Source organism: Anolis carolinensis, chromosome 1 (assembly GCF_035594765.1).
Source record: "Anolis carolinensis isolate JA03-04 chromosome 1, rAnoCar3.1.pri, whole genome shotgun sequence".
NCBI lineage: Eukaryota > Metazoa > Chordata > Lepidosauria > Squamata > Dactyloidae > Anolis > Anolis carolinensis.
Window position 1 is genome coordinate 235,798,095 of NC_085841.1, and position 14,877 is coordinate 235,812,971.

At 42.6% G+C, this 14,877-nt stretch overlaps 1 protein-coding gene across 2 annotated transcripts in view; it reads left to right on the forward strand.

Moving 5' to 3' along the window:
* Positions 1-13,671, forward strand: part of lpxn (leupaxin) — a 28,676-nt gene extending 15,005 nt beyond the window's left edge. For both annotated transcript variants that reach the window (XM_008110807.3, XM_008110817.3), the window contains exons 6-10: positions 6,710-6,871; positions 7,370-7,543; positions 7,728-7,809; positions 10,356-10,504; positions 11,755-13,671. In XM_008110807.3, coding sequence (XP_008109014.2) covers positions 6,710-6,871; positions 7,370-7,543; positions 7,728-7,809; positions 10,356-10,504; positions 11,755-12,021 — 834 coding nt within the window. In that variant the 3' untranslated portion in view covers positions 12,022-13,671. The remainder of the gene's footprint in view (positions 1-6,709; positions 6,872-7,369; positions 7,544-7,727; positions 7,810-10,355; positions 10,505-11,754) is intronic.
* Positions 13,672-14,877: the final 1,206 nt, after the last annotated feature.

Consider the following 14,877-nt stretch of genomic DNA (forward strand, 5'->3'; position numbering starts at 1 on the left):
TTTAACTTAGTCCCCAAGCACTCATGGAAGTGTTTCCAAAAGCGTGACACAAATTGCGGAGCCCTATCGGAAATAATCACCTCGGGTGCTCCGTGCAAGCGATAGATGTGCTTTGTAAATAGTAAGGCCAACGTAGGGGCCGCCGGAATGGTTGAACAAGGAATAAAATGAGCCAGTTTACTAAATAAATCCACCACCACCCAAATACAAGTATAACCCCCAGATTTAGGCAAATCTGAAATGAAATCCATGGAAATGATTTGCCATGGCCTCTCCGGAACAGGTAAAGACGACAACAACCCTCTAGGGCGCCCAACAGGCGTCTTACTCTGCTGGCAAACGGCGCAGCTGTCACAAAAGCGCAGAATGTCTTGCCGCATCTTTGGCCACCAGTAGCTCCTGGTGATAAGCTGTACGGTCTTGAACCTGCCAAAGTGCCCAGCCATGGGTTCGTCATGGTGGGCTCTAATCACCTCCAACCTGAGGGCCCCCACTGGTACGTAAACCTGCCCCCTACGCACCAATACCCCGTCTTGATCTTGGAGATGCGGCAGTATGGTACGGTTACCTGCTGAGAGCAGCATCAGTTGCTCCTGTGTCCACACATCATCTTTCTGAGCCTCAAGGATCTGATCATGTAACCCGAGCTCATTATCTACAACACACAGCGAGGCAGTAGGCAAGATGGTCTGACATACTACCTGCTCATTGGTCTTAAATTCTGGCTTGCGGGATAAAGCATCGGCCCGCAAGTTTGCCTTCCCCTCCACGAACTGCACCTTGAAGTTAAACCTGGAGAAAAACAAAGCCCAGCGGATTTGACGCTGGTTTAACTTCTTTGCTGTTTGCAAGTGCTCTAAGTTCTTATGATCAGACCTGACCACGATCTGATGCCGTGCCCCTTCAAGCCAGTGCCGCCACACCTCAAACGCCACCTTAATCGCCAACAACTCCTTCTCCCATATGGTATAGTTCTGCTCGAAGGGTGTTAGTTGCCGCGAGTAAAATCCACAGGGACGCAAGGTCCCTGAGGAATCCTTCTGAGACAATACAGCCCCCAACGCGTAGCTAGAAGCGTCCGCTTCTACCACGAACGGTTTGTCAACATCAGGATGGGTTAGTATGTTGTCCGATTGAAAACTAGACTTAAGTTGTAAAAACGCCTCGTGAGCTTCCCGCCCCCACACAAATGGCTGTTTCTTGCGCAGAAGCTGCGTCAAAGGTACCGTGAGCTTTGCAAAATTCGGAATAAACTCCCGGTAGTAATTAGCGAAACCTAAAAACCTTTGTACATCCTTCTTAGTCTTCAGCTCCTGCCATGAGTTGACGGCGTCAACCTTATGTGGGTCCATTTTAAGTTCCCTACCTGACACTACATGACCTAGGAACTCCACTTCAGGCACATGAAAGACGCACTTGGAAGCCTTGGCGAAAAGCCCATTAGCCCGCAGTCGGTGCAGAACCTGCTTGACATGTTGACGATGTTCTTTCTCGTCCTTAGAAAAAATCAAGATATCATCCAAATAAATCACTAAAAATTGGTCAATTAGGTCCCTGAACACATCGTTCATGAACCTCTGGAAGACCGCAGGAGCATTACAAAGCCCAAAAGGCATGACTCGGAACTCGTGGCATCCGAAACACGTGTTAAATGCCGTCTTCCATTCATCCCCTTCCCGTATACGGATTAAGTTATAGGCCCCCCGCAGGTCAAGCTTGGTAAAGACCTTAGCCCCTTGCACCCTTGATAACAGTTCCGAGATTAAAGGGAGCGGGTACCTATCCCGAATGGTGTATTTGTTTAGGATCCGATAGTCGCAGACCAGCCTAAGTTCCCCAGTCTTTTTGGCTACAAAGAATACTGGTGCCGCAGTTGGAGAACTAGATGGGCGAATAAACCCCTTGGCTAAATTTTCATCTAGAAACTCCCGCAAAGCTTGCCTTTCCGGTACAGTCAAGGCATACAGCCTCCCTGCTGGCAGTTTCGCACCTTCTGCCAACTTGATGGCGCAATCATATGGCCTGTGCGGTGGTAATTTGTCCGCTTCTTTTTTACAAAATACATCAGAGAACTCCCCATACTCAGCAGGCACTCCCTCCATATCAGAATGAGTAACATTTAGAGTGCAACAATCCTGCCTCTTTAAAATCACTTTACGTGTTGCCCAATCTACTTGTGGGTTTACTACAGCTAGCCAATCCATCCCCAGGATCACATCATATCTAGGCAAGCTCGTAATATCCCACACAAACGTTCCCGTTACTCCCTGCACCTCCCACGTTACTGCTGAGGTTTCCTGGTTAACCACCCCAGTCTCCAGCAGTCTCCCATCTGCTCCTTCCACCCACACGTCGCATGCTTTGCGCACCTTAGGAATGCCATGCTTCTTAGCAAACTCAATATCTACATAAGAGACCGTGGCCCCTGAGTCCAGCAGTGCCAGAGTAGAAACAAGTTCCCTTCCCCCAACAGATAATGTAATGGGTACGAAAACATGCTTCCTCCCCTCAGTTGACTGCTTGAGGAGCCCTAGTGCGTTGGACTCACGTCGCACTAGGGCTGGCCTTTTCCCGAAAGCTGGGAAGGTTTCACATTACAACTTTTGGCAAAATGCCCAGCATTCCCACAGTACAAACACAAGCCCAGCTGCCTCCTACGGCTCTTTTCCTCTGTAGACAGCTTTTTAAAGACCCCAAGCTCCATGGGCTCTTCCCCCATCACCACAGGTGCCCTGGTTACATGCATGGGTGGCACACACATTGCTTTTGAATGTTTACGAGCCTCGAACCTTGCGTCTAAACGCAGCACCTTAGCTACTAAGGCGTCCCAGCTTTCAGCCGGCTCCAAGCGTGCTAGTTCATCCTGGAGCATATCATTTAACCCGGCAGTAAATAAAAGCATGAATGCATTTTCCCCCCAATCCAGCTGGTGGCGATACAGGTTAAACTTATTCAAGTAATCCAAAACAGTCCCCTTTCCCTGTTTCAACCGATACAGAGCCCACCCAGCGTTCTCCGTGCGGAGAGGATCCCCAAAAGTATCAGTTAGCAACTTTTTGAAATTATTCAAATTGTCCTTGACTGGGTCATTTCCCAAAATTAAATTAGTGGCCCATTGTCCTGCGGGACCGGTCAACAAACTCAAAATAAAGGCCACCTTGCTAGTGTCTGTGGGAAAAGCATGAGCACTGAGCTGAGAAAAATAAAGCTCCACTTGTGCCAAAAAGGTTGGCAACTTGCACCTGGTTCCGTCAAAGCGTTCAGGAGTCAAAACATGTCCTTTCACGGCATGAGCGGTTTGGCTAACGGTAAAAGCCGTTTGCAATTGGTCTAATTTGGCTCTTAACTCATCCATCGTCTTCCTGACGGGTTTATTGCTGCAATAAACCTTTTATGGGCGTCGGGCAATCTGTCAAGGACAGAACGCCACAAGATTCAAAGTAACAGAGTTTATTAGATTACAGAACTCAAAAATGCCCGTAAAACACAAGGGCCAGGCAATTTTTGCCTTTAGGAGCAAAAAGGGGCAAAAGCAAAAGTAAATGTTCAAAAGATAAACCGGATTAAACCGGAGTTTAATCCGGGTAAAAACAAACTGCTTTCTTCAGCCTGGGTATAAACAAAACGAAAGTCAAGGAACAAAAGATAAAGAATGCAACTAATTGGCAGCAGATTCCTCTCTGCTGCCAACACTGTTTTTAGAGTAACTTGCGTCGCTCCCACACACACACACAGCAGACAGGATTCCAACACGAACAATTCAGCCAGGGATTTTAGCAGTAGAGTAGACCAGTTCCGTTCCGTAGATCAAAGCCAGAAGCAGACGTTTGTAGTTTTTCCAAGTCCAAGAAGGGGGGGAAGACAAGCCGTGGTCAGTTCAGTCCGAGTTCTCAAAGCAGGAGATGGCGTCCGTCAAGAAGACGACGGAAGGTCAAGCTAATAAGAGTAAGCACAGGTTTGCACAAACAAATGCCCACACAATCCCTCCCGCCGTCTGACCCTGGATTCCAATCAACTTACGTCTCAGCACAGGAAAGTACACAAGTCTTCAGGGAAGCGTCCCACACACACACACGAATCCCAAGCGTTTGCCCAGATTACCTTGCCCGACGCAATTTGCAATTGCTCCCAAGCCCCATTTTATGCCAGTTACAAATCTTCATCACTGTCAGCTGTCCTCCTTAACCCGGGCGTTTCCTCATCACTTTCCTCGTCAGAGCTGGAACATCTCTGACTACGCCCAACAGCATCTCCAGCTGTGGATCCCGTCCCATCCCTCCAGCTAAGCCATGGGTCTAATCCTGAAGGTCCCCATTCATCTTCTGCCCCATCATGGCCAGTGGCCCCCAATTCCTCCCTTACCCGAGTCCAATCCATCTCATCCTCCTCTGAGCTAACCAGCCCTTCCTCCATTCTCTCCGTAAACCCTTCGAAAGACTCTTCGTCAGATGGTGCTGCAAATATGTCTCGCAGTCTTTTTCTCTCTCGCTCCTCGAGAGTATCCGACTCTCGAGGAGTCTTACGCCCACGCCTGTCAGAAACAGAGCCACGAGGCTCAATCATAACAGGAGTGTTCTTCTTTCCAAATCCCACAATTTCCTCCAATGACTATTTCAGACACAGTAAACTGGACAACACAGAATAGGTCAACAATAGCTCAGAAAATGCTTTGCAGAAGAAATGAGTTCGGAGGTTTTAGGTGACAAGGCTAAAGAACCCGACCAATATAAAAGAGCTTATCATCCAACACTGTTATACCACAGTTGTATTATGTTTGTTCCAACTTTGCCTTGAGATTATTGTATGATAGTGTAGTATTATACCAGGCTATACTGCTGTCAGCTTTTTGGAGAAGTGATTCTTCCCCCACCCACCCATTTGATGTAATCTGTTAATGGCCCCATATCCTGCTTTGGTTTAGTAATCATTTGGGGTGTAAATGACTCATTCTGCTTGATATGGAGGCATGGTGCATATGATGTGAGCGTGGTTTCATGGCTCCTTTCTTGGGATTCCCTCAAGAAACCCCAGACTACCTCCCGGGGTTAGGCTGGAGAGACAACTAGTTTTTCAGGCATTCCCAACAGAACCATTGCACATTTATTCTCTGTCCAACACTTTAAAATATTTTTTAAAAGAGGGAGTGGTGCAATACAAGTCTTCATACATAGGAAAAATTAATGAATTTGTATTATATTTTATATTTTGAATATTTGACTTGTGTGCACGTAAAGAAAGAGGCAGCCAACACAGAGAGAATATTTTGTAAATTCTTTGTCAGGATTAATGTCTAGAGAAAACACATGATCCAGGAAAAATTCAAAGAGTGCATATACAAATAAACAAACAAAACAAAACAAAAAACAGGCCGATGTGAGTTTACAAGAAGAAAAAATAAGTCTAGTAATGGAGTGTGGATGGCTTACATAACTGAACAACTGCACAAATAAGCCTCCTGGTGTTTCTTTTCTTTTCTTTTTTGAAAGAAAATGCCAATAATGGAGGAAAAGATAGAGCACACAAGATAATATAAATGATATTAGAATCAAAGAATCATATTGTTATTTTTCATTGCAAGTCAGTGACACTGAAGCACAAATGCAGTGATGGTGCAAAAGAATGTATAATAATGCCATCCCACTATCTTTCTGAGTACAAGAGAAGCAGTTTTCAAATGGAATGACCCCAAACAACTAACTGGTGGCTCCGATAAGCATGGGGAATGGCAAAACAGAAGATTTGGGGAAAATATTTGTTTTGCATAGTATAACATCTATTTCACCTTTTGACATTTTGCGTTAAATTGTGAAGTATGTTATTATTTTTATTTTATATTATTATTATTTTCTCATAAATAAGCCATTTGAACTTTTATGAGAAAAATGGGTATAATTCATTAAAAATAAATAAAAGAGACATGAACTAATCTGTGAAGGCTAGGTGACAGTGTAATGTAACTGCTCCCAAAAACAGTGAAAATGGGTCTTTCAAAGGAAAGATAGTTATTTATTGTGTCAGAAGCACCAAGAGTAGAGTTGTAATGTATTTAGAAACACAAAGTTAAAAACTTGGCATTACACTAAATGTCCTTTGACCAGAATCAGGGCCACTTGGACTGCCTCTGGTGTCGCTGTGAGAAGGTCCTCCATTGTGCATGTGGCAGGGTTCAGATTTCATTGTAGTAAGTGGTCTGTGGTTTGCTCTTCCCCACACTTGCATGTCATGGACTCCACTTTGTAGCCCCATTTCTGATGGTTGGTTCTACACCTCGTGGTGTCAGAGTGCAGTCTGTTCAGTGCTTTCCATGTCATCCATTCTTCTGTGTGCCCAAGGGGGGAATCTCTCATCAGTCTCAACCATGGATTGAGGTTCCGGGTTTTAGCCTGCCACTTTTGGACTCTCACTTGCTGAGGTGTTCATGCGAGTATCTCTGTAGGAAAGGTAAAATGAGATGTTAAATAAGGACAGAGTAAGGTGGTTTATATTTAAACACAAGAAGTTTGATGATGAGGGATGTGTAATAACTTTCTTGTTCCAGCTAGAAAAAGACATGGTTCAGTTGTTAGTGTGGTGCATCTTGTCTTCTGAGTATAAATGATTGAATTCTTACTGGGAAAGACAAGAATTAGATTTAAAAGAATGTGTGCATTCCATTTCAAGTCACATACAGAATACTGACAATTCTTGGGGGGATCTTTTGTTTTTGTAGCTTTCAGAAGATGATTTTGGACAGCCACCTGCAATACAGCAGAAAACCACAGACAATCTCGATAGTATGCTGAAGGGCCTGACACATGATTTGCAGGACCTTGGTATTGCCACAGTACCCAAGGGCCACTGTGCTTCCTGTCACAAGCCCATTGCTGGAAAGGTGAGAGAAAGAGTAGATCATGAAGCCAGATAGCTGTCTCTCTATCTTACCAGAAAGGCAGCTAGCAGGCCTTTTATCTTGTAGCCTACCTTCACTATTTTGGTCACATACAGCTAACCGTCCTGACTTCTCAACCCACAGAGCCACTGCTGCTTGATGAGCAACTAGGGGCCTTTGTTAAAATATGTTTTGCCATATGACCTAGAACAAATGTGATCTCATGTAATTTTGGAAGTCAAAAGAATTGGACATGGTTAGTATTTGGATGGGACACCATCAGGCATCACAAGCTGGGTGCAAGGAAGAATCCTGCCTGAAATGCTAGACAGCCTATGGGGCCAGCCAAAATGGCAAAGCTGGATGTCTAGCTAAGTATAAAGTAGCTTCTTGTCTTCCTAAAAACATGGCCCTTTTGAGACTGGGTTTTCTACTGCATGAGAAAGTGGGCCTCTGAACCATATTTTCTACAGGATAATTGCTGGGATTTCTGGTTTTTAGGTAATTACAGCACTGGGAAAGACATGGCACCCTGAACATTTCCTCTGTGGCCACTGTGGAAAAGAAGTGGGCTCCAGTCCTTTCTATGAACGGGAAGGCAAAGCCTACTGCCAAGAAGACTACCATCAGCTCTTCTCCCCTCGCTGTGCTTACTGTTCTGCACCCATCCAGGAGGTAGGTAATATCAGCTCTACCACCCAGCTGTTGTTTCTCAATGGGAACGTTTCTGGTTCAGAGTGGGGACAAGTAAGGAGTCTGTCCTCTCTCTCCTACCTGCTCTTCTTGCTTCTCTTATCTTTATTCTTCTAACAATGAAAAGTTGCTAGCATCTAATTTGACTCTGCTCTTTTTGTTGCAGAAAGTCCTCACAGCCATGGATCGGACTTGGCATCCTGAGCATTTCTTTTGTGCCCATTGTGGGAAAGTGTTTGGCAATGCAGGTACACCTTCCTCTTCCAGATCTATTTTATACAGCACATGGCCATACACTTTTCCAGGGTGTGGAAATATGTTTTGGGTTCAGCTCTTAGAACTCCAATTTATAGCTTAGCACTGCAACATTTTCAAATAAGGCAGATCAAGTAAATGGGTATTTGGGAAGAGGAATGGGAGTGTTTCCTTTACGTGACAATGTATTGAGCTAATACAATGATCCAAGGCTATATGTGACATATTATCATCCCTAGAATACATTATTTTGTTTATTTATTTAAAAATAAACTCTCACACACATTCATATGTGACAGTTGACTTAATACAAGCCCCAGTGGCAATGTGGAATACAGATGATTCAGCATAGTTTTGACCCAGCAGACAAAAATACATAACCAGGTGCAATCAAGCATAAATCCTACTGTCAGTCATGTATGCTTCTCTGAAGTAAGTCCAGTTTACTTCCTTAAAAAACCCCTAAATAAGTAAATGTAATATTGTTTGTGTACATACAAGATGATTATAAATATTATAATATGCATTAATGTAATGTAATGCTTTTGATATCTGCTGGGCATCAAAAGCTGTGGATGTTCAAGTCCCATTACTGTACATACAATGTCATGGTAACATGGTAGCCCTTAAAGTAAATGACAAAATTAAGGTATGGTTTTCAAAAATATTTAATGGAAATGAGCACGTTTGTGGGGCACTTGGGAAGTCTTGAGGAATGGACATGTCCCACGGGCTGTGCTTTCTCCAGCCCTAGGCTAGATCCATTGAAATCAGTGAGGTTTAATTTAGTTTTCATATCCCTTCAGATGTTATTGGAATATAGTTCCCAGGAGCTCTAGCCAGCACAGCCAATAGGAAGGGACAATGCAGTTTGGATTCCAGCAATATCTGGAGAGGTGCATGACTCCAACATCTGTACTCAAGGCCCCTACGGAATAAGGACAGAATATGTTGTGGGGAGGTTGGAATTGGGGAGGATGGAAATGTTTTAAGTTTTTTGCCAACTAGACTGTATGTCGTGAGCACTTATTATTTGCAAATGACCTTGAGAAAAGCATAAACACAGTGCTACTCACTGTGGGACATTGATCACAGAGTAGCACTAATGTACTCCCCAGGGTCCTGCTCCAGTAATTGGGCCCCCAGTGGATTATGGAGTACTTAGCGTTGCACTCATCTCCCCAAACTATTAATTATAAAGTACAGAAAGTTTTATGGGTGAAGTCTGCCTCTATTACAGGTCTCATAAGTGTACTGGACCCTCTGCCAACTCCTGGCAACTCTTTTCTGTCATCATCACTAAGAACAACTTTCACTGTTATTGCTTCACACTGTTCAAAGCAACTCAGAAATGTGGATTCGCTAGAAGCCATTTCTTCATCCAGGGTGTGAGGGCTCCATTTCTGGTACAATAACTCCTTTGTGCAATCACAGATTGTTCCTCTTGGGCTGTAAACGTTTAAGAGGAACTATGGCCACAAGAATTTCGCAAGGCACACTGTGACCCTGCAATGACCTGCCCATGCAGTGACCTGCCTGTGGCTGAACCAGATTATGATCTGAAGCAGTAAACACTTTTGTAGCTAACTGCCTAACCACATGAACAGTATGATTGTCTGCTGCAGAACTTGTTAAAGTTTCTTTTCTGGCAATGCTTTCCAGTATTCTCCTACCTTCGTTACTGTTGGCCACAAGTGCAGATTGCGTAACCCTTATCTGAAATGCTTGAGACAAGATTTTTTTGCCATTTTTCAGATTTTGGAATATTTGCATATACATAATGAGATATCTTGGAGATGGGACCCAAGTCTAAACATGAAATTCATGTTTGTTTCATGTACACTTTTCACATAGTTTGAAGGTAATTTTATACCCAATATTTTAATAATGAACCATCAGAAAGAAAAGGTATGCCCATGTAGTTATATTTTGGTTTGAAGGGTATGAGGAGGTAATTTTGCAATTTTGTACCTTAGTGAAAGAAAATATATTTGAAACCAAGTCAGAGAGAGAACCGTAAAGATCATGACCATGACTTCACATTTCTAAGGAAATACATTATTGTTGTTGTTCTTGTTGTTCTTGTTGTTGTTATTTATACCCTGCTTTTTCTCTCCACAAAGAAAACTCAATTTGGGGTGTTTTTTGGGAGGGGGATTAAAAAATGTGACAGCACCTTTAAGACAAACTGCTTTTTGTTGTAGCATGAGCTTTCATGAATATAAACCCACATCTTTGGATGCAGTGCTAAGGGCTTTATCAGACTAGCATTTTAAAGTAGGCACCCCTGCTTTCGTAGCATCAAATGGGTATTCATGCTAAAATGAAAACCAGTTTCTTCCTCCTTTGTATGTTACAAGAGACTAGCATGGCTACTTCTCCGAAAACAACCCAGGAAAGGTCTCACTTAGTCATTCCATACTAGTAAGACGAGTTCATAGCAAAATGAAGGTTCCTTTTCTTCCATCTTCAATGCTGAATAAGCAGTTCCCTACTGTAAAAAAGGTCCATGTTTATCTTCTCATGCTTCCCTCTGCAGGCTTCCATGAGAAGGATGGGAAGCCATACTGCCAAAAAGACTTCCTGGCCCTTTTCTCACCCAAGTGCAGAGGATGTGATCGGCCTGTCATGGACCAGTATTTGTCAGCTCTGAATGCTGTTTGGCACCCAGAGTGTTTTGTGTGTGGAGTAAGTAAGCTTGTTCTCGATAGAATTAGAGATTGTTGCAGTTAGGACCTCATTGCATGAACTTTGAGAAGTGTGGGAAGACAGTCTGTCTAGCAAAGAGAATTGTACCTTTTGATCCTCAGTCATCCCATTTCAAGTTCTGTCTTCCCATCACATGTGTTTTCTTCTTTAGTTTTCCCCCCGTTGTTGCCCGTGTTAGAACCATCACACAGAGAATCCTTTTCTCCTCCCTCTCTGTATTCCTTTTTTTATTTAAATCAGGGAACTCCTGCCATGGAAGGAAGGAAGGAAGGAAGGAAGGAAGGAAGGAAGGAAGGAAGGAAGGAAGGAAGGAAGGAAGGAAGGAAGGAGAAAAGAAAGAAAGAGGGCAAGGAAGGAAGGAAGGGAATGAGGGAGGGAAACAAGGAGGGAGGAACCAGTGTAATTATAACCCCTTTGCAATGATCCCCTCTTTCAAGCCTGTGTTCCCCTTCATTGGATCAATGTAATTATAAATCACTTTACCATAATCCCCTCCTGCTAGGCTTTCCTTCCCTCTATTAGATCAGTGTTAAGGAGAAAATACAGTGATAGCAAAGTGGTGAGGAACTCCCATTCCTTCATATCACTAAAGTGATTCAACACAGGTGAATCTGTCAGATTCCATCACATGTGTTTTTTTGGCGTTAGCAATGGTTTTGCCACACGCCGGGAGCTCAGAACACGATTACTCACTCATGTTGTGAGCTCCCTCCTGTCAGCATGCTTCTTGCCATTTCAAGGACGAAGGGCAATGGATGATGGTCGGAAGTAGGCAAACATGCCTCTTTGTCCTTGAAATGGAGATGAAGTGTTCTACAACAGGGAAAATGCTCCATGTGATGAGGTCATTAGAAACCAGTCTAAACAGTTTGGCAGAAAATTCATATTTGCCTCAAAGTTTAGCTACACTTTGAATACATTTTGCCAGGGAACCCCTATGATAGAGGCCCCATCTACACTGACATATAATTCAATTTGAAACTGCATTCTACTCTCAGTCTAGACCAGTGGTTCTCAACCTGTGAGTCCCCTGATGTTTTGGCCTTCAATTCCCAGAAATCCTAACAGCTGGTGAAGTGGCTGGGATTTCTGGGAGTTGTAGGCCAAAACATCAGGGGACCCTCAGGTGCAGACTCATATAATATAATTCAATGTAGCTACACTCAATTACTATTGCTTTCTCCGAGGCATTCTTTTTGCACTTCTAACAAAGCTTCTTCTCTTTTCAGGACTGTTTCTGCAGTTTTGAGAATGGCTCCTTCTTTGAATTAAATGGTCGTCCATTCTGTGAGCTTCACTTCCACCATCACCAGGGAACTGTGTGCCAGGGTTGTGGGAAGCCCATTGTTGGCCGTTGTGTTAGTGCCATGGGGTATAAGTTCCACCCAGAGCACTTTGTCTGTGCTTTCTGCCTTACCCAGTTGCACAATGGCATCTTCCAGGAGCAGAATGGCAAAACCTACTGTAATCCTTGTTTTAACAAACTTTTTGCTTAACTGGATAATTTGAGCAACTTAACGCTTTCTCAGGCCTCCCCCCTCCACTTTGTCAAGAACAAACCCCTAAGGAAAGTGAGATAAAATCCTATTAAATTTAATAGGGTTTACTCCTAATTAAAGATACATTGGATTAAACTGCAAGAAATGCAAATAAAATATTGTTGTAACCACCATTTCCACTAATATACCAATCTGCTTCAATGCATCCAGCTCATTAAGTGTTAAGCAATAACCCTCTTGCAGTGTCTTTCAAACAGCCCACATTGGTTGAGGATCTGGTCCATTATTGCAGTTGAGTCAATAACAGTAGCTTATTTGATGAATGTAATTTCTCTAGTCAATCAGGTAACACCAGTTTATGATTTCTCTTTTCTGCACAACTAGTTTCTCTATATATCTAGACCTAAATTTCAATTTCAATCTACATTCATATCTATGTATTCATTGAAAATGAGTAATAGCATGAATGGATACAGCAAAATCTGTACATGTCTACTAAATCATAAATCTATCAAATTCACTAGGACTTACATTCAGGTAAATGTGCATAGAATAATAGCTTGGCAAAGCAATACATCATGTACAACAGTGTTTCTAGTTGCAGCGGGAAAGGGTGATCAGACACTGTGATGTCATAATCACTCATGTCATGCAACTATGACATTCCCGGTACAGACATAGGGGCACAGGGACAAACGGGACAGGAAACTGGAAGGTGACATGAGCTGGCCATAAAGATGTTTGGTATCTTCATCTCCTGCGCGTCTTCAAGTATTCTTTCAAGAGAAGGCTAACTCTATAGCAACACAGCTGATGTAAAGAGCCATTACATACTTGCTTTTCACTTTGTTTTAGCCATTCACCTCATCAGATGGGGGTTTTTGCTGCTGGGATGGAGTCTGCCAGAGCCCATCATATGATACAGAGCTACTTCCAGCGGAGCTCCGTTGGGCTCCGTCCTGGCAGTGTGCTGGCATCACATTAAGAGGGCGCCCTGAGGAGATGGGTGACTATCTGTCTCCTCATTGAAGAAGCCGGGGACAGCGCAGCAGGAAACTGGGAACAGTGGGAAAACATTGTGGGACGGCAGCCCACAACCAATCACGGTAAGGGGACAAAGCTGACCGCTGCCCCACAGTTTCCCCGGTTGTCTCCCACTTTCACCTGCTGTCCCCAGACTTTTGAACCTCCATGCAGTGAGGTTCTAGAATAGTGGTTCTCAACCTGTGGGTCCCCAGATGTTTTGGCCTTCAACTCCCAGAAATCCTAACAGCTGGTAAACTGGCTGGGAACCACTGTCCTCACCAGAAAAATACCTCCACCAGCTGAGGCAGTTCTGCTATCTTGTATTTTATGGATGTGCTATGCATCCCAAGTTCTGTTAGTGGCTTCTTCCAGATATATGGCCGCATCAGCCAGTAGAACTAAAGGTTTATTTAATGGTCAGCTATCACAGCAAATTGGTCTTCCTTGTCAAGTGCTTGTTTTAATCTCAGTGTTCTTATTGTAACAATGTAATGTTGGGGGTGACAGAGTAATACAAAAGCACAATGGTGGACTGTGCCATATATTTTGGACAAACAACCTTGCCTCTTCTCTTTGCCAAACTGATAGATCTTCTATATAAATAAAACCTGTTTTTTCAAATCCCTTTCTATCCTTGAATCTTCTTTCAGCCTTTAAAGAGCACTGTGATGGAGATCTTAGAGATTTTCCAAAGAGAATATACTATGAATATAAAAGAACAATTATTGGGTTGATACTAATCTCAGTAGTTTTCTTACCTTACGATTATTTGAGAAGTTTAAGTTAGATTTTTGAAAACGATAGAATTGAGCTGTCAAAGTCAGAATCTGAAACTCAGTTATGTACAGATGATGATGAACAGATAATCCACAAAATCTCTGAGCTTTTGTTAAGATTTGAGATAGAAAATGAACGAAGTCCAACGACCATTGCAATGTCCGTCCGTGCTGAAGGAGGAAAAGGGCTGCTCCACGTCAAGCCGGAAAAGACCACAGAAAACAAAGAAGCAAAAATACTCTGGGATTTTAAAATCCAAACAGATAAACACCTGTCACATAACAACCAGATATAACAGTTGTGGAAAAGCAACATGTTTTTATTATAGACATTGCAGTACTAGGAGACAGTTAAGTAGAGGACAAAGAGCTGGAAAAGATAACAAAATACAAGGTCTTACAAATAGAACAAAGAACGACTATGGCAAAAGAGAACAAAGGTACCAATAAGGGTTGGTGCTCTTGGAGGTATTCCAAGAAATTCCAAGAAATCTCAAAAAGCACTTGAAAAGCCTTAATTTGGACAGAACATCAATCCACATGCTGCAGAGATGAATCCCAGACACTTGGACCTAATGTGCATGTGTGCTGTGTTGTTATGTACATGTAAAATAATAATAAAAATAATAATTGTATTTCTTACCCACCTCTCCTCGTGGCTCAAGGTGGGTTACAGAATAATTAAAACACATAAACACTGTAAAAATGCCAAATACATATATTAAAATTTATTTCTATTAAAAGATTCATATTAAAATGTATTTCTATAAAATATGTATTAAAATACAAAGAAAAAGAGATTTAAACAAGGACAAATGTTTAAAATTCATGTTTAAAAACTAGACACCACTTTCCTCTTGATCTCAGTACTCTCCATTGTGGAAGTCAGAAACTTAAAAAACTAGCAGTACCACAACTTCGAAAGCCAAGAATACTATGAAAGAGAAATTACAGGAAAAACAAAATGGTGATATTTTGACATTTTGCTTTTTCCAATGATTAAATTAATTTTAAAATAAATTAATTTTAAAAAATCATGCCAAGCTCATGA